At 37.8% G+C, this 27,076-nt stretch overlaps 1 protein-coding gene across 1 annotated transcript; it reads left to right on the top strand.

Moving 5' to 3' along the window:
• Positions 1-441: 441 nt before the first annotated feature.
• On the top strand, positions 442-12,249 carry LPAR4 (lysophosphatidic acid receptor 4). The gene is made up of 2 exons (XM_069463918.1): positions 442-736; positions 9,943-12,249. The coding sequence occupies exon 2, from the start codon at positions 10,021-10,023 to the stop codon at positions 11,131-11,133; it is 1,113 nt and encodes a 370-aa protein (XP_069320019.1). The 5' UTR covers positions 442-736; positions 9,943-10,020; the 3' UTR covers positions 11,134-12,249.
• The last annotated feature ends 14,827 nt before the right edge of the window (positions 12,250-27,076 follow it).

The raw sequence follows: 27,076 nt of genomic DNA, 5'->3' as shown, positions 1-27,076 counted from the left end.
TTATCAGTATTGTTGTTGTAATTATTTTAAGCAACTAGGAGCAAACATGGGCTACCCATAATTGAAACACTCCTCCCAGTTTGGAGTTTTGTCTCCTCCTCCTCCTCATTAGAATTGTAAGAGGGTAGCTGTGGGTCCTGCAGCAAAGACAGGCACACAGGCTTTCTCTGTGGATTAATTAGTCAGGAAAGACACTTTTTATATTGTCAAGTGGCACTTAAGCCACTAATTCTTGACTGTGAAACTGCTTTTCCTGGGCAATGCTCTTTAAGGAAAAACTTCTTCAGTCCAGTGATTGGTGACTGAGAGAACGATGGAGCACAGGGGATTGGGCGGGATCTCCACTCCTAATAATGCCTCCTTATCCAATGAAAAGCATTTCCTATTGAGACCCTCCAAGAGTTCCCCCAGCCCTCGGATACAGCCCGGAGTTTGGGCCTTTTCTTGTGTCCTGTTTGTTAAAGGCATGCCGGCTACAGCTTTCAAGAAGACCAGTCCTTAACAAAGGGAAAGAGATAAATGTAAATAAGCTCACATTTTCAGAATGAGCGGTTTGCAGTGAGAAGCTGCGGGAGCCCAGAGACTGCTACTTTGGGCTCGGCTAAGCTTTCCCTGTTAAAAAAAAAAATGGATAAAAATATGCACTTCCAAAGTGCGAGTTGTCCGTTTACATGTTTATTAGCTAATTGTCTACAGGCATGAGCACATTCTCTCATCTAGCACTCTCTTTCTTGGGGTAAGTCTGTCTTTGAGAAAGATTTGATTTGGGCATTTGGGGGTGGGTGGGAGGATGGCGTAACAAACCAGTGGAAACACTGATGCTTTGAGTGTTTGTGGAAAGAAGTTAGACTTCAGCTCTGAAGTACTGAACAAGGATCGTCGTGTTGAATGGTAAAAAAACAAGAATTTCTATTGTTTTGGCAATAATATAGCTTCCGTTGAAGAGATACAGGATTTTCAGACTGTTGTTTCATGTAAACACAGTTGTTCCAAAGAACTGATTTAAAATCATAGGGTAGAACAATTTAGAAACTCTTTTGGCTAGGTTTATATTTCTTTGGTTTACAATTGATTGTGAGCTAACGTGGCTTCTGTTATGATGAGGTTTCTTCTAGTAAAACTATACATGACATACCTTTGATGCTTAATTGATTTATGGAGAATGTGACATTTGCTATATTGAATAATTCATGAGCTTGCCCATAAAAGAATCATGTTTGAATGAAAAACTAATTCTGATATAAATTGAATTTACTATATGTGAAATTAATTGCTGTTTGCGATACAAATGCAACAATGTGACATCTTTAAAATTCTTTTCTTATATATCCTGAATAGTTTTAAGGTTTTTAGTAAAAAGAACTTATTGAATTGATATGCACTGTATTTTACTTTGTTTTAGGCAATATAACAATGTAATTTATCATTATTTCATTATGGATAAAGACTGGACAAATCCAAATGTTAGAGCATTTCAGAGCTTGGTGGGATTCTTCACTTTGCTACCTTATCAAATTATACCATCTTTCTTTTACCTTGACTAACATGAAGACAACAATAATAACCTAAGGTCCAAATTATCCAGTGGCTCTGCAACATGTTTATTTTTCAGAATAAAATTCCAAACAACATAGATTATAAATACCTTTGCCTTATCATAGATGAAAAGTTGCACTCTTGCTAAGGAGGATGGGTTCAGCTGATAAACTTGATGGTGTCTGCATTCTAAAACATCTGCCAATCAGAGATGCGAATGAAAGCCCTATTGGAACAATCAGGCCAGCCTTTCAGAATGTGTACTCTCTGTAAGCTAAAAGAGGGCTGGGAAGATGCCTCACAGCAACACTCAGGTCAAGCTTAGCTAAAGCTTGATCTATTAATTCCCTTTGAGGGAAATGCAGTGGGAATTGTTCTTGCTGTGGTTTGGTCCAGGCCTAATTTGTGTAGTTGCTTTTTTGTCTGTGTGTATGATCATCATATGTTGTCACACTCTTGGCCTTCTTAAGGGGGAAAAGAAAACCTATAACGTGTTTGCGAATATTGATACTGAAAATGAGGAGCTTGATAGAAGGCCACCCACCACTGGGAATCCAGACTCACTTTTAGTAGATAAATAATTAGTTATCAGAATAAAGCGAAGAGTAAGTAGTCTACTGATTCTATGTGGTTATGTTATGAAGTATGCTGATAAGCTCATATTCTGAGGGGCAGAGGTGACCAGGAAACATGTAGGAAAGGTTGAGGTTTCAGACCTAGACAATTAGAGTTGATATTCCTGCTGAAATGGGAGGAAGTACAGAGGATGAGGAAAATGAGGGAATTTGGAAGACTTTAGAGTGTAAGCGGCATCTTGTTCTGTGATTCTTAGCTTCTGGCACTAATTAATAACATTTATTTCTGACATTCAAATAAATTTAGCAGTTGTTTCATTGGGCCTAATAAAAATTAATGATCCTCATTGCAGACTTTGGGGATTAAACATATTTATTCTGCAGTGACAAATGGAAGCAGGTGAAAATAACTGACAGGAGAGAACAGCCAGTGAAGCTACCACCGTGGCACCAGTTGAAGGCTTTTGTCAATCAAAGCCAAAGGTGGGAGGAGAAGAGAAACTGAGGCCCAGAAAGGGACTGTGACTTGCTCTCACAGTTAGCTTGTTATGGGGATGTGCCTGATATTTACATCAGATATGAAAACTTCCAGGCATTTGAACTTCCCAGTTTGCTCAGATTTCAAATACAACAAGTTTTCTGTATAATCTGTATCAATTATGAAATCTATAAAAGAAAGAAATGTTAATTTTTCTATCTTCCTTTAAGATAAACCAATAAAATAATATTCATTTCATTCCAGGAATACAGCTCTCTGGAGGAGTATGAAAATCAATTCTCCTTAATATTAAGGTGATCTCAATGTATTTAAATTGTCTATTTTTTTGCTTTGGTTCTTTTAGATTAGAGAAAAATGATTGCAGGAGAGTTGGAGTACTATTTAGCAGTCTGCTTTGTTTTAGGCCACCTTTGTTCAGAAGAGCGTGAGATATAACAATAGTATAAGTTTGACACTAGCAGATGATTCCACTTTACAGGTAGAGGCCCTGCAGTAAGTAGGCTCTAAATGTACGTGCTACTTGTTAGAATGCCATTGCAGAGTATTTCTGGTTCTATGCAAGTATTTTATGCAGAGCTGTGAATTGAAACTGTTACAGACATGCTATATTGGGTGGGCATGGGGCATCCTGGTAAAGGCACAATGATTGTCAGTCTGCTAATACCCAGTAATTGAAGCCTTGCTTATATCACTTTAGTTCAGGGGAAAAGAAATTAGGTAAGAGACAAGGCAGTGAGTCCCCACTTGTTCCAATTTTCTTTCCTCTTCCCCTATCGAGGCCCCTGCCCAATAGTAACAGTTGTTGCCAAGTAAAAAGAAAAAGGAAAAAAAGGAAAGTGAAAACAAAAACAAAAACAAAGAACCAATATAACTTCAGGCCAAAAAAGAATTCTCCTTTGTTCAGTTATTTTTAATATAATACATTACCTTATGGAAGTGGGAGAAGTATTTTCATGTTTTTTTTTTGTCATTAGTTATCTTTAAATGATTATAGGTTACACAAACTCATGGATTTTATACTTCAGTCAATATCACTAATAAAATATGGCACAGCAGTGACAGGTTTGGAAAACAAACTGTTATCTGCAATGCATTTAAATACCATTGTAAAATATATTGGCTGTCATTTACTCTGATTGATAGCATATAATGATTTTTTTCTATCTTGTTATCTTGGTATATATTTTATTGAAAATATCTTTGTATGGCACACTATTGTGACTGATTCTATTTCACAGCACCCATTGGAGGAAATACCTAACCACAGTGCCTCCAGAAAGTTCACTGATTATTCAAGTCTCTGATAAAATTGGCGCTAGAATTTGGTTTGAACTAGTGTGGTGAGTACCACTCTCCTGACAATAACTTTCTCCATAAATTTTTAATTTCATTCTCCAAGTTTTTTTGCAACTAGTACTTCCAAATTATTACAGATTATATGATCCAAAGACCCAGAATTGATTGAGGAATTGTAGTTGTTTATTTTAATCCAGGCAATTTTGATGTAGATAAATATTGATTCTTTGGCTCAACCCCACTGTGCCACTGGTATATACCTTTAGACATGGGAGTCATGTTTTTTATTACTGTGTCCAAGTATATCATATAAATTGGTGTCCAAATTGATAACTGATTTGCCTATTCAAATATATGAAAACAAAAAGCCAAATTTCTAGCTAGCATGTATGACCCTTGCAGAATTTGGAAATGTGCTCTTTTAGGAACACCCAAAAATTTTCCCAAAAGCTTTGGGGCTTCTGCTGAGATGAGATATTGAGTCTCAAGACTCCGGAAAATTTCATAATATTAGATTGAGCAATTGCTTTGCAGTTGGCTTACTTTATAACTAAGTACTAGGGAAAATTATACTTTAGTAGGGCTGATGCAATCTTTGACCCATTATGCTGAGCACTAGACCACTTATTTCACAAAGATTGGACTGTATCATCAGGTGAAGGGTTAGTGGGAGACTGGAGTATTTTTTGATGAAAAGAAAAAAAAATCAAGTTAATCACTAAGAATAGAATCTCATCAGATTGGGGCCTGTGTCAATTTCCTGTTGTTCTAAAATAGAATGGGGGGACAATGCAGCCTTAATAATCTCAGTGAAAACCAGATTCAATGTAGATAGGCCTTTTTAAAATAAACATTTCTTGTATCAGAAATAAAAGAGGCTGATACAGATCAATTTCCCAGTTCCATTCTGGAGTGAAACATTTATGGTTTCCTTCATATGGAGTGTCAAAAGGCTAGGTTTAGTTTTGAAAACTATTATGAAACATCAATCAATACATGGAATGTCAATAGGAACCATGTGTATGATTATGACCTATGCCTGTGACTTGACCTATAAGGTTTCCTTAAGTAGTCTTTTTTTTTCCGTTTTTTTTTTTTTTTTTTTTTTTGAGAGAGAGAGAGAGAGAGAGAATCTCACTCTGCTGCCCAGGCTGGAGTGTGGTGGCACGATCATAGCTCACTGCAGGTTCGAACTCCTGGGCTCAAGAGATTCTCCTGCCTCAGCCTTCCTAGTAGCTAGGGCTACAGGCATGCGCCAGTATGACCTGCTATTTAAAAAACAAACAAACAAACAAACAACAACAACAAAAGAAAAAAAAACTTAGAGATTGAGTCTCACTATATTGCCTATTCTGGTTCCAAACTCCTGGCCTCAAACAATCCTCCTGCCTTAGCCTCCTAAAGTGCTAGGATTATAGATATGAGCCACTGTGCCCGGCCAGAAGTTACCTGTTAGGAACCATTAATTTGAGAAGCAACAGTCTGGACATATTCCCTATTGCTCCAGAAGGATGGTTTTGAGCTATATTTTTCACAACATTTGTGTTATTTTTTAGTTTGCTTCACTGCTATGTATCTATAGGCAAGGACACAATAGGTTTCAACTTCCTCTGAAAAATACTGTGTTAACTTTCATAAGCTTCGACCTGAGTAGAAAGGAAATGCTCTGGGGATCAGAAGCACTCTGCCCTGACCCAGGCTCATTCAGAAAAGGAGCAAAGCAAAAGAATTTGAGTATACTCTGCCTTCAAGGCCTTGTCTTCCTTAGCTCAAGACTGTCTTCTGTAGGGAGCAAAACAAGACAGCCTTTTTAGGGCCCTGGACATAAAAATATGCCAGAAGTTAGAGCTTTGTTTTCAATGTATCACCTGAAATTTTAGCACTTCATGAAGTGAAGTGAAATGATTTAGGTATTCATCTTTATAGGGCCAAAAGGCTAACTCTGCTTCCACCAGGAGCCCCAAAGACCGCAAACAATATACCTGTATTTTATTATCTTTAGAAATCAAAAAAATAAAATTGTGGACCCTACTATGAACTGTCCGAATTGGCTCCATATGTGTAGGTCAAAGTTAAAAATTCATTGAGGGTCAGATTTCGTTTTGGTCAACCTCCAGGTGACCTGCTTCCTCCCCATTGTCATTGAAAATATATCAACTCAACACTCTAACCACCCCGCCCCAGGTGGCTAATTGTTGGAATAATTAGCTGCAGAGGTACTCTTAAGACAATCGTCTAATGCTGCTTGTGGTGGAAAATGTAATTAACTGTGTCAGCCTATATTTTTCTTTCTTCATTTCATCCGAAGCTCAAGTGTCAGCCCTTTGCCTCCATTCAACATGCAATATGTTAGCCATTTAGGAAGATGTAGTAGTTAGAAGCATTGTTTCTTATGGTCAAAATAAAGGAAGCCTGTAAGAAAAGAGACTTTGTTTTTTGACTATCACTAGTTCTTCTTCAGAATCAGCCCAAGAGACTGTCCGATTTTTAAATCATAGCTCTATAGGAGATATTACTTTATGGGCACCCTGCTGGATTGTCCTGTTTGAGTAAATTGTGTAGTTAAGGTTGAAACTGATGGGGGGGGGGGTTGCTTTCTGAGGTACAAGGTATACATGGCATTAGGAGTAGGATGTGCTCCTAATATGAAGTTCAGGGTACCAAGAAAAACAGAGATATAAATTTCCAGTTTTTTCAGGGAATGGAGAAGGAAACAAGCTTCTATAATGTTTTTCTGTGGTCAGGTAGGGCTGAATACTGGCAAGCTCATAAAGCTACTAATAAGCCCTGCTGAATCTTCCTAGCCTCAGCTGTGAGGCTCAGAGGTAAAGTTTATACAAGGAAGAGAAAGAATATAGCCAAGTTACAGAATGAACCAATGTCTGAGTCAGAAATAGAACTCCTTGCTTCCAATGCTGTGTTAAGTCCCAGCACCACACCCTCACTGCTAGACAGCAAAGGTGGTGTGTGTTCAAGCAAGGGAGAGCTATGAATAGGGCCATAGTGGCAGTTTTCCCATGGCCTCTCTTCAGGATTGAGACTGTAATGTTTTCTTGCCTGTGGTCCTTTTTCCCCAACACGATTTGATTAGTCAGGGCAGCAGAACAGAAATGCCAGGCATTTGCAGACTGCTGCTGTGGGTATAGTGCATATGTTCCAGGGGAAATAAATGGGAAGAGGATGGATATGTTAATTAGCTTGATTTAATCACTCCATATGGTATACATATTTCAAAACATCACATTGTACTTTATAAATGACAGATTATGATTTGTCAATTAATATAAATGAAAAATAAGATAAAATGATTAAAATCATTTAAAAAACTGAATGGAAAACTGTGGAGACCTACTTGAAATACACCATCTTGGGAAGCATGAAATAATACGTAGCCAGTGAGCTAGAAACGTGCTGTTTAAAGGGATCACCAGTGGGCAGACTGGAGGGACTCTGGGTAGAAGTGAAAAAGCTTTTATTATGAAAGCATTTTCTAAACAAAACAAACTTACTGGCATTATTTATTATAGAAGGCAGGTGCTTACAGATCATAGTGAATAAAGCCTGGCTTTAATGTTAGGAGTTTTGCAGTCCTATAATTTCTTTACATTGTGTGGCTATGTTAAAGGGACATTACTTTGACTCTCATGATTTTTTTCAACAATAAAATTCTTTTTAAGTGTGAATGATGGTCTTAGGGTAAAAAAAAAAGGCCACTGGACTAATGGATAGTGAATAGGGTGTTAAAAATAGTATATGAAAGAGTTTAAGCAGTTGAGAAGCTTGGCATCCATTTTTTTCTTCTTCCACCCTATTGATAAAACATAGAAGCTGCAAAAACTTGGGTCTGTAGCACTCAAAGTGAGGTGTGAATATCATTGACTGAGATTTTCCAGGCTCTTCCTCTTTCTGTTGATTGGCTTCAATGACTTTAGTGATTACATACCGTTCTTCTATTTGAGAAACCTGGGTGGAGTAAAATGAAGCAAGGTAGAATGGGATTGCAAAAACTATGAACTGGAAATCCCTCCCAGGACTCTGAATGCAAATTAGATGGCAGCACTGATCTCACCTCAGCAAGATCCTCATTTTCTTAACTCCTTTCCCCCTCATTCTCTCAATTTTCCAGTTTTTCTTTCTTTGCTTTCTTTCCCATCTCCTTTCCTACTCCCTACTCTCCCCACCTATTTTCTTTCTTCCTCATATGGCTTCCCCCCCCCTCCTGGACCTTACATGTTCAAGGTTCCTACTGTACTCTGCTTTTGACTATCAAAATCACTTCTGGCAAAAGTTGAGCTGGGCCTGTGACATAAAATGGCCAAGATGATCTTAACTCAGAGTTAGGTTTAGGGGAGGCATTCCATAAAAATTTGTTGAATGAGAATTCAGAAATAGCAATTTTTCAATTTTAACTTGAAACCTTTAGTTATTAAAAATGACAACCCTTTGATTTGCACCCCATATTCTCCAATGTCATCCCTCCCTTTAAGCACTGCAGTGAGTGAATGTTTTTTTGTCAGACCAAACAGTTTTTTTCTCAAGCCAAACGCTGGTTGAAGGAACTTCAGGCCTTTGTATCTCTGTCAGATTCCCCCCACCCTTCCCTATTATATACAGAAGTCCTTTGACCTGTTTCCTGGGAGTTGGAAGGAAAGAGTGACGTAAGAAGGAATCACTTCAGAAAAATGCCTTTCACATTTTAAAACATAATCATGTAAAAATCCATCACTGGATATTTCAGGGGACAAAGACCACTTTTATTCCATATTCTCCTCATTCAAAAGAATTCATTCAGCAGCTACTTGTCCATAGTGTATTACAGAGCACATTTGAAAGACAGTCTCCTTTTCAATTGCAGCTGTTGACCTAGGAGAAAGTTGCTAAGATTTCTACATGCACCTTTGAACAATGTTGGACCAGATACCCAACAAAAATGATTAAGTTGATGACTGCCACATGTACAAAGAGGGTGTGTGAAGGGTGAGATCAGAAGTGCCCAGTGGGGATGGCTGTTCATGTTAAATCTACCTCTCATATCTCATTCGTATTTGGCAGGAAAAGGCTTTAATGGCCGGGGCCATTTTAGGAGCTGAAGGCATGGAAGTATCTGATTGAATTAGCAGTGGGAGAGGGAGAAGAAAGACATCCTAGGCTTCGGGTTTAGCATGTGAAAACCTTCGAAAGAGGACCAGGATCTGCAGGAGGAAAATGATGAAATTGTTGTTTGAATTCTCTCTCTAGAAAGACAATTTGATACAGTAAAAACCTTTTAGCCAGAAGCACTAATTATCTGAAGGATTCCTGCCCTCTGAACTTTTGTTTAGAGGAAAAAAGGTGAATCAAAAATTTACTTCAGGAGCTTGGTCAGATAATTTTTGGAGCATGTCCTGCAGGTCCCATATCCACCCGTAGTCTTGCCCAGTGGAACTAATACTCAAACAAGGAGGTTCAGTAATATTGGAGAATGAGCAATACAATTTAGAATAGCTTAAAAATCCTTGGGTTAGGGAACATAAAATCTTAATTCTGGTTCTGACTGTACCATTTTACACCCTCTTCCAATTCTGACATTCTATAATTCTAAATTACTTAAGCCTCAGTTTCTGCTTCTGTAAATTGGTGATAATTCCTGTCTTGCCTACCTTATGGTGTTCTTGTGGGAATCAACTAAAACATGGCTTTTGTAAGGATTTTCAAAGTTGGAAAGTGCCATGCAAATTCCAAAGTATCAATATTGTTTTAACTATCAGGTGTTTTTTTTTTTTTTTTTTTTTTTGGACTCTTGGGTAACTTTCACCTTATTCATGTCCATGTCCATTGCAATGCTACAGTATTGCACTTATTGTATTGTGAACTCTCCCACTCCTGCAACATATTCTAATAGTAATTTTTAACATATAGTGGGTGCACAAAAAGTACTTTTCAAGCCAAATTGAATGTGCATGTTGTCTTCCAATCTGGGTGGACAGAATATTTTATTCTACAGAAATCACAGCTAAAAGGCGGATTTGATGATTCATTCCATCTTGTCTCTCATAGGAGGAAAACATTTACTACCAGTCCCTAGTCTCAGAGTGGTGAACCCCTGCAGCCAGCAGGCCTCCTGAAAAAAAATCCATGGGTGATAGAAGATTCATTGACTTCCAATTCCAAGATTTAAATCCAAGCCTCAGACCCAGGTTGGGCAATGCTACTGCCAATAATACTTGCATTGTTGATGATTCCTTCAAGTATAATCTAAATGGTGCTGTCTACAGTGTTGTATTCATCCTGGGTCTGATAACCAACAGTGCCTCTCTGTTTGTCTTCTGCTTCCGCATGAAAATGAGAAGTGAGACTGCTATTTTTATCACCAATCTGGCTCTCTCTGATTTGCTCTTTGTCTGTACCTTACCTTTTAAAATATTTTACAACTTCAACCGCCACTGGCCTTTTGGTGACACCCTCTGCAAGATCTCTGGTACTGCATTCCTCACCAATATCTATGGGAGCATGCTCTTCCTCACCTGTATTAGTGTGGATCGTTTCCTGGCCATTGTCTATCCCTTCCGATCTCGTACCATTAGGACTAGGAGGAATTCTGCCATTGTGTGTGCTGGAGTCTGGATCCTAGTCCTCAGTGGTGGTATTTCAGCCTCTTTGTTCTCCACCACTAATGTCAACAACGCAACCACCACCTGCTTTGAGGGCTTCTCCAAACGTGTCTGGAAGACTTATCTATCCAAGATCACCATATTTATTGAAGTTGTTGGGTTCATCATTCCTTTGATATTGAATGTCTCTTGCTCTTCTGTGGTGCTGAGAACCCTTCGCAAGCCTGCCACTCTGTCTCAAATTGGGACGAATAAGAAAAAAGTGCTGAAGATGATCACAGTGCATATGGCAGTATTTGTGGTATGCTTCGTACCCTACAACTCTGTCCTCTTCTTATATGCCCTGGTGCGCTCCCAAGCCATTACTAATTGCTTGTTGGAAAGATTTGCAAAGATCATGTATCCAGTCACCTTGTGCCTTGCAACTCTAAACTGTTGCTTTGACCCTTTCATCTATTATTTCACCCTTGAGTCCTTTCAGAAGTCCTTCTACATCAATACCCATATCAGGATGGAGTCCCTGTTTAAGACTGAGACACCTCTGACCACAAAGCCTTCCCTTCCAGCTATTCAAGAGGAAGTTAGTGATCAAACAACAAATAATGGTGGTGAATTAATGCTAGAATCCACCTTTTAGGTATGAGAATTGTCTTCAGGTCCAGATATGGTTTCTCCTATGATTTTTCCTATGCTATAAATAAAAGATTTGAAGCTAATGATACTGAGAATAGATTAATGTTCCAAATATAGTCAGATACATTTGTTTGAACAATTATTGTAGATATGCTGTTTTGTTCAGTAATTATAGGTCAAGTCTAATTACCATGACCAAAATGGATTGCCATACTCTGTTGCTGGGTTGGAATTTCATTGTATCAGATTGTATAATATAAGTAAATGATCAGTGGCCTTGACTTTAGTGATATGGAGATTACTTTAAAACTTTTAAAGAGGTATTTCTATTCCAATGATAATTGGGTAATTGGGCTGGGCCTATAAGTATAGAACAAATTCAGGGATTTTTTTTTTTTAATTGTGTTACTACTGATGTATGCTAGTCTTTTTTTTTTTTTCTTTTTTGACCCATCATTGAGTTTATTTTAGCACAAGAACATATTTTAACCTAACATTATTAGTAAGAAATGTATGGAATTTAGAAGAGTTGGAAAAATTTGTTATGTGAATTTTGAAAACAGAAAAGAAAATGTGTTTGTATGAATGTGGGTGGGAAGAAACAGAAAATTGACGGGATTTACAAATTTACAATCACCAGCACTGTCAGTTTTTAAAACTTTCTTTTTTACACTACATTAAGATTTTCATGTGAAACTTCAAAGCTAGAAAACTGCTAAATATGTGCCTGGTAGGTGTGAAATTGAGAATCACATAAAACAACAAAATAAATGTCAGTGAAAAAACCTAAGCAACACCAACATTTTTTTTTCTTAAAACTTTCAATTGTCTTTCTTTTGAAAGAATGGGTTCTATAAAATATTTATTCCCCACATGAAATTTTGGAGCACAATGAAGCCAGAAAACTGCTGTATTTGTGCCCAGGTCAGGAGCGAATTGAAAAAACAAAACAAAACTAACTAACTAACTAAATAAAACAAAATAATAACAAAAATAGAAAAAGAAAACAAAAGAACTTTCTGAAAACTTACATTAATCATTTTTAGGGGGGCAATTAGAGATCTGTTACTTTAAAATACTTATTCTTTCATGTCAAATTTTGGAGCATAATGTAGCCAGGGAGCTACATTATGTTAGATTTGTGCCCAAGTTGGGGGCAAATTGAAATTATATTTTATGTATACATATATAAATATATATATATATATATATATATATCAAACCAAAATAAAACAAAAAATTGCAAAACACTCCCAAAAGCACAAAAACCAAAAAACAACCCCCCCCAATAATACCTAATACTTGTATTACTATTTGTTTTGAGGATCTGTATATTTAAAAAAAACTGTGTCATTTGTATGAAATTTTGGAGCACAATGAAGTTACAAAGCTGCTAAATTTGTGCCTAGGTCAGGAACAAATTAGAAAAAGAAACCCCACAAAAAACAAACCCCTACAAAATAAGTAAAACAAACACACTAAAAATTTGGAACTTGCATTTTTTGAGCAGCTAGGCAGCTGCTAAACTGGCACCCAGTTCAATAGCAATTAAAAACAATATTTTTAAATCTATAAAAGAAGAGAAAACTTTTTTATCACGCAGCAAAAATACAAAAAAATTCGTAAAACTCTCACTATTTTTTAAATGATGGAAGTATAAATTTAAGAATATTAAGACTTGTAAATAAAACTGCTGAGCACAATGTAGGGTGAAAAATGCTACATTTGTGCTCAGGTTAGAAGCAATGAAAATAAAAACTCTTACACATACGCATACACAAAAAACAACCCTCCCCAAAATTAAAAAACAAATAATACCCCACAAAACAACAAAAATATTCTTAAAATGTGCGTTAATCAAATTTAAAAATATTTGGATGTTACGGCAACTTAAAAATGGTAAGAATTTTTAAGTAAAACTTCCAGGAACAATGCATTCTGTAAGCTGCTGAACTTGTGCTAGGGAGTAAAGAATAAAAATCATAAAACAGTAACCAAAAAGTAAAAATTCTAAAACAATAAGCAAATTGCTAAAACTCATTAACCTTTGTTTTTCTTTCTGATAATATGTAGATTTAAAAATACTATGACTTTTAAGTAAAAATCTGTGATCATAATGTATTAATAACTTCAAAAATTGCTGAATCTGTGCCTGAGTTAGAAATTAATTGAAAAAAATTCTAAAACAATGGAACAATAGTAAAAATGAATTTTCAAAACTAGCATTACTTTTTCCTAATTATCTAAAGTTCTAAAAATAATCATGAATTATATTGTCTTGTGAAGAAAGATTATAGATGGAATACATAAGGCATTAGGTTCAGTTAGATGAAATTAGGTTAAAATAGGTAAAGTTCAGTTGTTAGATTATGTTGTAAGATCAAATTAGTTATCAAAGTATGAATAATCTTTTTGTTTCCTTCAGTATTCTTTCTTTTCTGTTTCTTATAAGTATAAACTCCGTGTGGACTTTTGTTTGTGCCCTTGGCTCTTAAAATTAGGAAATTTTAGGATTATGACACCAAACCATTTAATAGGATATGTTAACCAAGTTGACATAAAATATAACATTAAATCAGTTGTGTAATTTCCATGTTTAGTTTTGTTTAATTTTCCATATTTCACTTTTTAGTTAATTTCTATTTTATTGTTAATATAACTTGCTAATATTAATAAATACTTCTCATATGAGCAACGTAACCAACACAATGTATAACTAAATGTAAAATTGACTTTATTTTACATTTAAAAGGAAAAGCAATCCTTCAGCTGTAATTGCCACTTGGATTTGAAATGCTTATTAAATATAATAAAATGTGTTTGGATTATCTAGCAGTTATACTTTGGTCAATTATTTATTCAACTTTCTTTATTTATGGGCGCCTGAAGGCATCTCTCCTTTATCTTTCCTCCCTCCTTTAAAAAAGGACTTATTAGAGTGTATTTTCTTTCAAATCAATTCCATTAATTCATTTTTGAGGCTATCTAAAGACTAATACATAATTGGCAAATGGCAAATCCCTGGGTGACTTTTCAGGGATCAAGATAAAGGATTAACTATCTCCTTACCTGATTGTTCCAACTTGGCTTTGACTTAGCTAGCCAAGCTGACTTTTGATTCTGATTTCTAGGATTTGCTGAAATATTCTAAGACAACAACTGGGAAACCTGAGGAAAGTTGGGGCAAACAGACCAAATGACAACATAAGATGAAAGTAGAGCTAGGTGGTTGACAGATCAATAATTAGAATAGATGGTGGTCAGGGTGGCGACACAGAAAATCCTGATCATCATGCTCATGTATGATGGGAAGCAGTATCGCTGCTCTCAGGGAAAGCAGTGTCAGTCAGCATCTCAAGCACCACATTGTGCATTGGCTCCCCATGAGATGACAACAAACATTGCCTTTTCTGACATCATGACCAGCACGATTAGCTACATTTAAAATTAGAGGAACTTTGCTATTAATGATCAGAAACAATGGGGACAGAGGTCATTTGTTTCACATCCCTAACTGCCCTCTTCCACCTTCTGTCTCCATCCCCAAGCCCCTGTACCTTATGTTTGGTATGGTTTCCCAAACTTCACACTCTCTACCTGTTTTCCCTGTGGCCCTTGTGCTTTCCAACACCTCTCCCCATGCTCTCAAGAAATATTGCTTCTTCCTGGACCAAAACAACACATAAACCTCTGTCAAGACAGTGACAACTTGAACAGATTCACACTAAAGTGTGAATGATTGATCCTTCTCCACCCTCATCCCCACCTCCCTGACTGCTTTTGATCCTCCCCTTGGTGTTTGCATCTTAAAAAAGGAGTCTGGTTAATTCAAATGACTGTCTGAAGCAGGGTCAGTAAACAGTAAATCACCTCTTGAGCCTCAGCTTCCCTTGCCTCATGGTAGGGCCTCTGCACTACAACTTCTTTGTCCTGTTCTCTTGAGATCACCTTATGTACCACTGAGTCCAAAACATGTACCACCTTTCTCTAGACAACTTTTCTTTCCAAAAATGCCTGCAGTGACTAGGAACCCATGTTTTAATTTCTTATAGGCTTTAATTTTTTCCTCCAAAAGTCTCCTGATCCTGGTGGACTTGGTGATATGGTTTATAAGATTAGAAGCAGTTTGTTTTAAGAAAAAAGCCAAGGCACATGCCGCTGAGTCAAAAATCTTCCTCATATTCAGATTTTGGAAGAGCTATGTACTGTGCACTGCTTTGCTTCTTGCACTTTCTGAGGCCTGAGAATGAAGCTCTTCTCTCCCAAACGTCCAGAGAGGTAGTAAGTCCAGGAGCTCAGAGAAGTGGGTCCAGTGTGAGGTCTAAAATGTGACAGTGAGGCAGGCTTTCAAGTTGCAGTAACTTGTGTGACCCTAGCAGCTAGCTTTCCTTCCTATTTATCATGGAGCAGCTCCAATCTTATAGATTAAAAGCTAATCACAAAGAGCCCTCACACTTCCCATTGCTAGTAAGCTGTCTGCTTCTCAGGTTGTTGCCTTCCTCACTCAAGTTGGTGGTAGCAAGGTCAAAAACGATGGGTCATCTTCCTCAGTTGAGATCCCGGGACTTCTGGCCTAGACCCAGTTCAAGACAATTTGAAGTTCCTGAAAAACAAGTTGGCTAGAGGAATTACTGGGGATCCAAAATTGATTCATATACTTATTCAACAAATTTCTGGAATGTCAACCATGTGCCAGACACTCTTCTAGGCACTGGGGATGAAGTGGTGACAATAACAGACAAAAATCCTTGCCATTTTAAAGCTTATGTTCTAGAGTCAGAGCAAGTGAAGACAACAACGAATAAGTTAAAAAGTAATGCAACAGATAAGTATTATAGAGAGAACTAGAGCAAAGTAAAGGGGGACATGCACACAAAAACAAATCCCATGCTCCATAGCAGGACTTAATTAAACTTTAAAAGTTGTAAGCATTGACAACAGAAGGATGCACTGCTCTCAATAAATAACTAAAATTAAAACCAGTGCAAAACATATTAATGAATGAAACTTATTAATGCATGTAAGGAAGTGCAAGAAAGTTCTGATTTTTAAATATCATATTTCTAATATTTGTTTTTAAATGGGTAATTAAGCCCTGAACTGCTATTATCCAAAAGCTGTGCTTAGTCTGTCCACTGTTGGGTGCTTATGCTCTGGTTCAAGCTACAGGCACTCCGAAAGACTAATGAAGACCTAGGGCTAGGCAACTATGGGTTAACAATGCTGATCTTGTCACGGCCTCAGCCTCCCTTTTCTTCAGCTTTCTCTTTTCTGCAGGAGGTCATTCTCTTGCTCTAGGCAAGAAGCTCTCTCTCTCCCTCCCTTCCTGTCTTCCTTCCTCCCCACTTTTCCTTTCAGCAAAACATGCTCCCAGAGAAGGATTTGAGTGCAAGCTCTGTAATGTAATAAAGAGGTTTGGGCTAGAAGCCCAAATCTGGTTTTCATACTCAGTTCTCCTATTCACTGTGAGAACTTGGGAAAGTCTCTTCCTCCCTTTGTGCCTGAGTTCTTCTATTAGTAAAATGAGCAGGTTGGACTCAGTCATCTCTGAGGTCCCTGATAATTCTAAGGCTGGAACTCCAAACTCATTCAAGCCAAGTCAGAATTAACAGTACTCATTAATAATGGTGAAATGAGTGAGGATGTTTGCTAAGTGCCAGACACTGTACTAAGCACCTCATTTACTTCACAGCAATCCTGAGGGAAGGTTTATGATTAGCCCTTACGTAAAGATGAGAAAACTGAGGCTCAACAAGCTGGAGGAACTTAAAATAGTCATGGAGCTAATAAGAGGCAGAGTCTGATTTGATCTCAATTCTGTATTCTTAACCAGTACTGCTATATCCATACAGAACTATGGATCTTAAGAACAAGGAACACACTTTCAATAGTTGAATTTCAGCCATTAAGGAGAATAAGAGAAAGGCTTTAGGGGATAATGGATCCTTCCAAGTTCCTTTGAAAATATTCCATAGAATTGCTGCCTAATTCCACTTATACATGAGGCCAGAAAAGCTTTGAATAAAAAAAATAACGATATTAATATATTTTATTTTATTATTTTTTTGTTGTTGTTGTTGAGACAGAGTCTCACTTTGTTGCCGAGGCTAGAGTGAGTGCCGTGGCGTCAGCTTAGCTCACAGCAACCTCAGACTCCTCAGCTTAAGCGATCCTACTCCTCAGCCTCCCAAGTAGCTGGGACTACAGGCATGCGCCACTATGCCCGGCTAATTTTTTTATATAGATTTTTAGTTGTCCATATAATGTCTTTCTATTTTTAGTAGAGACGGGGTCTCGCTCAGGCTGGTCTCGAACTCCTGACCTTGAGCGATCCACCCGCCTCGGCCTCCCAGAGTGCTAGGATTACAGGCGTGAGCCACCGCGCCCGGCCGATATTAATATATTTTAAATGCTCAATATGAATTCATAATATTTTGCATTCTACTTCCTGACACATATCAAGCATTTGAAGAGGCATTTATTAATATTTTTATTGTTATTTATGACAAAACTGAGGCTTAGGAAGCCTAAGTAACTTGCCCAAGAATGCATCATCATAAGTGGCAGAACCAGCAGTTGAACACAGGCTATCTAGTTATAAGCCCTTATTAGCCATAGAGAGAGTTTTCCTAATATATATTAACAACAAGTAACATATGTTGAATGCTTACTATGTGTTAGGCACTGTGCTTTACATACATCAGCTATTTTAATCTTTACAACAACCTTATAATGTAGATACTGTTATTATCTCCACTTTACAAGTGAAGGATGTGAGACACAGAGTGAAAGAATTTGCCCAAAGTCTCATTGCTGGTACGTGGGTCTTACTATGAAATCTAACACCTAACTAATGTAAGGACCCCATGATCTGGCCCTTAACTATTGTCCAACATCATATCTTACTACTCTTTCCTTCATATTTGAACTCCAGGTACACTAGTCTTCCTTCTGTTCCTTTATTAAGAGAAGCTCATTCTAGTCTTAGGACCTTTGCCTTTGCTGTTCCATCTACTTAGAATATTTTTTTCCAACAGGTTTTCATGTAGCTGGCTCCTTCTCATCATTCACATTCAAATGCCACCTCTTCAGAGAGGCATTCTTTGATCATCCAATCTGCAGGAGGCACCCAGTTACTCTTATCATATTACCTTATTTTAGTTTTCTTTATGGTACTCTTTGATAGTGTTCTTTTTCATTTATTTGTTCAGTGCTGTCTACATCACCACCTATAAAAAGTAAGCTCCATGAGGGCAGCAACCACATGTTTCTTTTTCAGTACAGTGTCTAGTATACAGTAGACACTCAAGTAATGTTTTCTCAGTGAATCAAGGTGGCAGATCTTGGATGGGAAACGAGATCTGTATGGCTTTAGGGCTCTAGCTCTATACTCTACTGCCTCTCAATTTATCCTTTGAGTCTTCTCTTTCCCCCAAAGTGCAAGATCTTTTCCAATTTCTTTATGCTGACTTTTGTCAGAACCTGAACATTCAAGAGTAAATGTATTCATTTTAGAATATAAGAGGCATAGTATATACCTAATTTCCTAAACAGTCTAGTTTCTTCACCCTATCTTTTTTTACTTTGGCTTTTTTTTTTTTTTTGTGCAGAATATAGGGGTTCCCAAGCATCCAAATGTTCAAAGAAGAGCTCAAAGAAAGAAGACAAATCTTGAGCATATTTAAAACTCTTAAGCTGTATTCAGGTCCCAAGTAAATAACTCTACTTTTCCTTTTGCAGTTTCTCCTCATTTAATTTGTGCTCTCTGGCACTTGCTGGCCCTTCTGAGTTATACATTAGACTGGAGCCTTCAGACCATATGGCATGTCACATAGCACATAAAGTCGACCACAGAGAAGTATCTTATTACTGGTAATTCTGAAAAATCTCCATTTCTTTCAGCACACATTCCCCTGGTTGATTTGTAGACTATTTCTTTACTAGAAACCACTGTCTAGCCATTAAGAGAACATATTTTGACTAAAAAGGAAAAAAAAGTAAAAGTGAGCAAGAAGGGAGGGAAAAGTGCTATGTGATTGGATGGCATCCAGGAGGTACATACATAGCTTCAACTGTAATAGAGTATAATGGTAGCCTTTTTCTAGGAGGATCTGGGGCCAATGCTCACAGTTTTTTGTTTGTAATTTTACTGGAAGAAGTCTGTGCTGGCTTCTCAAATAAAATGTACTGCTATCATCATCTGCCAAGATGCTAACTGAAAAGATCCATTATTTTTGATATTTAATACCTTATAAATTATATGGAGATTGTGTTGACCAACATGGACATCTGGGATGATGGTCAGGGATTTTTTTCCTAGGTCAGGTAGATGAGTGAGTGCCTGTTTGTTCATCAATGACCAATTATACATTCATAGAGAAAAGGTTTCTTCTCAGCTGCTGGTCAGCTAACCTCAGAGGAACTGGGATGGCTAGGTTTGGAGGAGGAGATGCAAATGAGTTGTGGCTAGTCGGAATGTATGTGGAAAATGTATAGTTGCCTGTTTCCTAACAAAGGTGAATTGTGAGCTATCCAGGGCTTGAAGGACAGACAAATCCCCCCTTGGTTAAGCAGAGCTGGATGCATTTTGGGAGCTTTTTCTCACCTTACATATTGGCTGTCTCTGCAGACTGGTGAAGGTACTTGGCTTTTGAACACTGACCAGGAGTTACCTAGTTTCTGACCAAAGTACCCCAACTTTCTCTCAGACTCATCTCAAGAACAGAAAGATGAAAATTGCAAAACCAACAGTGGTATCTGGTTGGTCATGATGACTTCTTACTCCGGTGTTAATTTACCAGTCTGTTCCCTGCTAAACCACTTGCAGTTATGTTTCTGTCCACAGATTTGGTTTGTTCTGGGGCATTTTTGGCTTCGTGTTTAAGCCTTAATATAGGGAGTGTCTGACACACTTCCCTCTAAAGCAGGGCATGCCTGGGGATTAGCTGTTCTCACAAGCTGAGATGGATTTCAATGAGCTGTTCACTCTGTCTTGCCTGTCCCCCTGTGACAAATGGCATGCCTTTGCTAGGCAGCAAGTTGGGGTTGAGGCTATAGAATAAAAAAAAGGCAAATGAAAGAACCCTTTTACGAAGTTGAAAAATGGGGCATGACAAGGCTAATAAAAATGGCCATCTTTTTTTTTTTTAATTTAATTTTACAGAATCAAAGAGTCTAACAGTATATCTTGTTAGATACAGTATGTCCTCATAATGTATACATTATTTCTTGTACAATGATATGAAATAATATGGGAAATATTCATGATAAATTATTAAGTGAACAGTGCAAGTTAAAAACAATAGTTTCATATTTTTTTCCCCACCCCCCCTTTCCCGAGTCAGCACCTTCAAGTGTTACCACTCCCCAAACGGTGTGCAATGCACTCATTGTGTAGGCATACCCCCATCCCCTCCCCCAACCCCACCTCAGTCTGATGTCCAATTGGTGTCGTTCCCAGATTTGTATTTAGGTGATGATCAGGGAAACCAATTTTCTGGTGAGTACATGTGATGCTTGTTTTTCCATTCTTGGGATACTTCACTTAATATAATGGGTTCCAACTCTCTCCAGGAGAACCATAGAGATGTCGTATCTTCATCATTCCTTATAGCTGAGTAATATTCCATGGTATACATATACCACAGTTTACTAATCCAATCATGTATTGATGGGCATTTGGGTTGTTTCCACATCTTTGCTATTGTGAATTGTGCTGCTATAAACATTTGGGTACATGTGCCTTTGTTACAGAATGACCTTTTTTCCTTTGGGTATATGCCCAGTAATGGGATTGCTGGGTCAAATGGCAGGTCTACTTGAATCTGTTTAAGATACCTCCATAATGCTTTCCACAGGGGTTGCACTAGTTTGCAGTCCCACCAGCAGTGTATGAGTGTTCCTGTCTCTCCACACCCACGCCAACATGTGTTGTTTTGGGTTTTTTTGATAAAGGCCATTCTCACTGGGGTTAAGTGATATCTCATTGTGGTTTTGATTTGCATTTCCCTGATGATTAGAGATGTTGAACACTTTTTCATATGTTTGTTAGCCAAAAAAAAATGGCCATCTTTATTGAATTAATAGACAGTGAGTTAAAAAGCAATGAAATTAATACTTTTTATAAAGTCACATAGTTCAAAGGCATCAAAACTGTTTTAATGAATGTAATTGTCTTTAGCTAATTTTTAAAATCTCAAACCAGCATTTTAACAGTCAACTTCTATGTTTTTTAAGCCCCAACTCAAACACTGTACTCAAGCAGTTCTGGCTGCCAATTATTTTTCTGCACATAGAGCTTACTGAGAATGTGTGTGTGTATGTGTGTGTGTGTGTTCAGTATGTGCACATATTCATAGACTTATACATCATATGTTATCGATATATGCATGTCTATGTGTGGGCATGTATATACTGTATGTCTTTCTTAAAACTCATGCTTTGTGAGTAGGCTTGAAAAGGGCCGTTGCTAATAGGAGTACAACTTCTGCCACCAGATAAGCACAAACATTAGGTATTATAAGTTCCTTTTTTTGTGACAGAAAAGTATGAGGGTAGGTTTATTATAATGGGGAAATTTATTTTTCATAGATTTCTAGAGAAACTGAAGTAATATGTGAAATATTATATGAGCTGTCAAAATGGAAGTCAATAATTGAATGGAATACCTCCCAACACAACTCCCCAACAGTATCTATTTTTAAAAAAATGTAGTTATTTATCATTTATCTAATATTTATATTTATCATTTAAGCCCAAGTCCAAATGTCCTTTCCTCCAGTTAAGTCTTCCTTATTATCCTCAGGCAGAACTAGTTCTCTACTCTTGGCTACCATAACACCTTCTATATAATTCCATTTTCCTCTCTCTCATCTCATATTATAATTTGTCTTCTTCTATGTATGCTTCTCCTGTATAACATATTCACATCTGTGGCACCACTTACCTGGCATATAGTGGGTGCTCAATAAATGCTTGTTGTGTGAAATAATGAGTGAGTGGGAAAGTGTTATATTGTATAGTACATACTTCAAAGAAATCTGGGTACAGTGGCCATATTTCTGAATCAACAATCAGGTCCTAAGGCCTAGCAAATGACTTTTATACTGCTTTTGGATGTGAATGACAGAGGTAGGAGACATATTTTAAAAGAAAAAGTATTATAATTGCCAGGACTTTTCAGTGATTTATGGGTACATAGGATCAAATACTTGAAGTTGGATCTGTCCTGAGAGAAACAGATATGTATGATTGCCATAGCTATATGATCTCAAGGAAAGGGAGTGATCTGATAGATGGGAGTAATCCACTGTGGTAGGGGGAGGGCTGGTGGTCCTGTTCCCCAAAAGATGACTAATGCTCTAGGGATACTGTAGACATGGACTATGGAACACAGAAATAAATGGAGTGAACTTGGATGACTTATGATTGACTCTTTGTAATATTTTTACACATAAAGAACAAAATACATTATTTTTAGCATGTACAGACTATCTAGTGCCTTTTAAAAGGGCCCAATCTATTTTTACCAATCAGGCAGACTGCCATAGGTTTTGGAGGATGAAAAAGGAAGAGGGGTTAATATTTATTGCATGCCTATTCTGTGCCCAGCACTGTACTTAGACTTTACTGTACCTTATATCACTTAATCCTACCTTACAACTACTATGTGGTACAGGTATAATCATATTTTTAAAGATGAACAAACCAAGGTTAGAGAGGTATGGAGTTAGAATTCCATCCCAGCTTGAATGTCTCCAAAAGTGGTGGAAGTAGACTTCAAAGCTGGTTTTATATTACTTCAAATTTCATAATCTATCCACTGCATGTTGGTGACTGCTAAACAAATTGAATTCACACAAGTCTGTATATTCAAAGAGAAATAAGCTGGCATATATTAAATTCGTCAATAGAAATTGTCATATACCTTACCACATTTACCACACTTCCTTAAAACAACATTGAAAAGTAGATATTATTTTTCTAATTTTGTAGCTAGAAACTGAGTTTCCTTAGGTAAAAAAAAAAAAAAGAAAAGTTAAATAACTTGCCTAAGACACATAGTGCATAATATTAATAGCTTGAACACTTGATACAGACACTCACTCACTCTGTCTTCTTCCAAAGCACAGGCATTCTTGGGTATACTTTGAGCCCACATTTGTCTTTTCTCTTGCTCCTACTCCGAAGGGGGCCATGGTTGTCTCCTTGTGATGGACTCCCTCCTTTTTATGCCAGGATTCAGACAGTTCCCAGGAGCAAGCCTTTTTGCTTCTTGAGATCCTATAGCTATGGAATTAAGACTGTAAGTGACATACTTTCACTATGTATCTACTGCCATTCAGATTGCAATACCCATGAAATATGAACTTGCCCTTCCTCTGACCTTGGATCTGGCAGGGAAGCAGCTCTCAGAAGGAGCAGAGCACTCCTAGGCTCCTGCAGCTTGAGATCGGGCTGCTACATCAGCAAGTAATCCAAAGTGTCAGTGAGTATGTATGTTCTGGTGGGAGTGGGAGGTTGTTTCTAAATGTCACTATGTAGCTAGGGTTGTGGGGAGAGAGGAGTGGAGAGGACATTGAGGGCTGGGTCTCTGAAAACCTCCTAGTTATACTTTTTTCCTGGAGGCAGGAAAAAGTATAGACACCTTCATAAATGTGCAAGGCCTGTAGAAGGCAACAGTTGTTTTCACTCTCTCCAAACTCTGTTACTGAATTCCCTCCTCCTGTGTAAATAGTTCATATTTGCTTCATGTTTGTCCACTGTTTGCCTGAATAAGAGGGAAAAACAATGGCTTCAAATTTATGCTTCATGAGAAGCAAGTGTCTGTATAATTCTAATCGTGGAAACACACTCCTTCCATTCGAGTGGACAAAGAAGACCCAGTCACACACAGGCACAGGAATGGAGCATAGAATGGTGAAAAAAAAAAAAAAAAGGCTTGAGTAGTCCCTGCATCGCCTTTTCATCCCTTTGTTTTTCCCCACAAATAATGTAACTACCAAGGGTTTGCAAAAAGCTCCTGAAAATGTTGTCATTGTCATTAGCTTGTGGAATTTGTATCATAAACTGTCAATAGTGTATGCATTTTCTTGCAAGTTACAGACACTTCTCCCATTCGTTAAATCTTTTGGTAAGGAATGCTTCTGTGGTGAGAAATTCACTATATCAGAATTGTTCCCAAGGCCCAGGCAATGGCTTATGAGAGGGAGCTTTATTGATCTGGTGAAAGGAAGCATTCAGCATAAAGGGTGTTTCTGCAGGATTTCAGAAGGTAACATTCACCTTCTCTCTGGGTGAAACAACAGCCAGAGCAGATTACTTGGCTTGAAAAACTACTATTTGCTGAGCAGTTGCATTGACTAATTCACCACCAGGTGAGAGGCAACAAAGCACGGTGGGAAAAGAACCCACCTCATAATTAGACAGACCTGATTTCAAACCTCAACTTTTTAACATAGTAGCAGCTTTTGGCAAATTATTTGACTCTTCTGGATTACAGCAATATCTACCTTGTATTACTGTTGTAATGATCAGAGATAAGTTAGTGCCACCCCAAACCTGGTAGTTATATAAGCATGCATTGAATATGAGTCATAAAATTGGATTGTGGTATAGAATTTGCCCCTAGGTAGTTGTATGACCTTGAACAAATCCCTTCCCATTTCTGGGTCCAAGTTTCCTTATGGGTAAAAGGATAGGAATGGACTAGGAAATTTTCAAGGCCCTTTACAGCACTAACTTGGTGTGGTGTTAGAGCTGCTTCCCTAGAAATGCTAGGGAGGCTGAGTGTGCTTCAGACTTCCTTGGAGCATTGTGCTTAGGCCTTAGGTAACTTTGATTAGGCCATACCACAATCTCCAGAGGTGCCGCTGAAGTTAGGGAGGGGAAAATAAGGAAGCACTATGATTTTGTACCTTGAAAAGGTCCCTCTTCCTCTTTTCTTTTTTTCCTTCTTTTAATGGCTCTTCAAAGGGACTCTTGGAGGAAGCTGCCAAGTAACATCTGAATTTGAAAGGTAAACTTTAGGTAAATAATGCAAAGGCATTTTCTAAGGAGAATGGCAACCTGCTAGCAAGCACCCCTGGCTATTGCCTCTATGTCAATGTCAAGGTGAGTAGGACTTCTCCAAGCCTGAGAAGCAAGAAGCAAAGATAATCAAGAATCTCTTCTTCACTCTGGGCTTCTAGAAGTCCAAAGAGGCCAATTTCTTTTTCAAGATCACACAGGTAATTCTGTGTCCACACTAGCATTTGGATCAAGATTTATCTGATCCCAGAAAGTATATTCTCCTTTTGACTTCAGGTTTAGGAAGATTAAATATTTAGAGGGTACTCTGCAAAAAGTCCTCTCTGGACTCCATTTTCTTCATCGTAAAATGGATTTACTTTCCAGGGTTGTTGTGAGGATCAAATGAGGGGATCAATGTAAAGTATCTAACACAGCTCCTGGTACATAATAGATACTCAAATGATAGATTATATTATAATTGAGCTGGGTTGAGGCAATCAATACTTAATATAAGTACTTATAAACCAATATTTAGATAAGGCCCAGTTATTAGATAGATGGATACCTTTGTTTAATATTACTGCAAGATTTTGTTGTTGGATATGATGTGTGAGGGACAGTAAGTGTCATGAACAACTAGGTGCATAATTGTGTCATCCACTGAGATGGGGAACACAGAAGAAGGAAAAGATAATGAGTTTAGTTTTAGATATGTTGAATTTGAGATGCATGTGGAACTTCCAAACAAGGGTGTCCACTAGGCAGTTATATATGCTCATTTAAATCTTGGGAAAGAGTTCTGGATTGGGGAAATGGAAATCAAACCATAGAAAGATGGTAGATGAATCCATGAGAATGGGCAAGATTATCCTCAGAAATTATTTGGAGTGAAAAAGGGGAGCAAGACAGGGATAGAACCCCAAGAAATACCAACATTCAAGGAACAGGTAGAGAAAAAAGAGCTTCAAAAGAGAGTGTCAGTGACCAGAAAGGTAAAAGGTAATCCTGGTAAGGATGACACTATGGGTGCCATGGAAGGAGAGCATTCAGGAAAGAGGGGCTCAATAATATCAAACACTGACAAAAAAGAAAATGAGGAATGAAGTTAGGAGCACATCATTCAACGTGTCAAAGCTAAAGGATCCAACAACATTTTTTTTGAAGTTGTTCTCTTCTGCTAGAACCCTTCTGAAAGGGGATGTAAAGCCCACAAGGAGGCCTTGGACAAGAAAGTCTTGCTGCTTGTCCACAAGGAAAATTAGTTTCATTTGTTTCCTTTATTTCCCAATTTATGTTTTGTAGATACCAAGGCTTGCCTCTCAGAAACACATCGCATGGGCATGCAGAAGACAATTTGGAAATGGAGGTCCCTCTGCTGCTCTTTGGGTGGGTTGCTCTGTTTGCTAATTTTCATGTGTTGTTCTGCTCAATTTGTTTCCTCTTCCCCATCCAAAGTTGCCTTGACAATCTTTTCCCAAACACGCCAGCACCCAGTAGTATGAATATGAAGACCAAATTACTTTAGAATGAGAATAGCCTTGATTTTCTAGAGACCACAGCCTAGAGAAGCTAAACTTGATGACCACATTAGTTGTTTGTGGTTAGGTGTTGCCTGGTGAGGAAATAGAAGGTTGAAATAGGAGGCCTAATGTTGAAATTTGCTAAGACCTCCATCTCTGGCACTGTGGCTGTTAGAACATCCACAGTTTCTGTGCACTCCTGGTAATGCCTATCAATTCCAATCTGACTGGAACAATCCTGTGGATCACCAAATCTACCTTCCAGACATACCTTACAAAGGCTTATGCCTAAAAGCTTTGGGGGACATACTTTTCCCAGATACACTCCTGTATTTCCATTTCATCCCATTAAACTCTATCTATCTATTATTCATATTCTTTTATGTGTTTCAGTTGTTTGATAGCAGTGACCCAAAT

This window comes from Eulemur rufifrons, chromosome 30, assembly GCF_041146395.1.
Source record: "Eulemur rufifrons isolate Redbay chromosome 30, OSU_ERuf_1, whole genome shotgun sequence".
Taxonomy (NCBI): domain Eukaryota; kingdom Metazoa; phylum Chordata; class Mammalia; order Primates; family Lemuridae; genus Eulemur; species Eulemur rufifrons.
The sequence above is the reverse complement of the archived record's forward strand: the minus strand, read 5'-3'. Positions and strand labels throughout refer to the sequence as shown.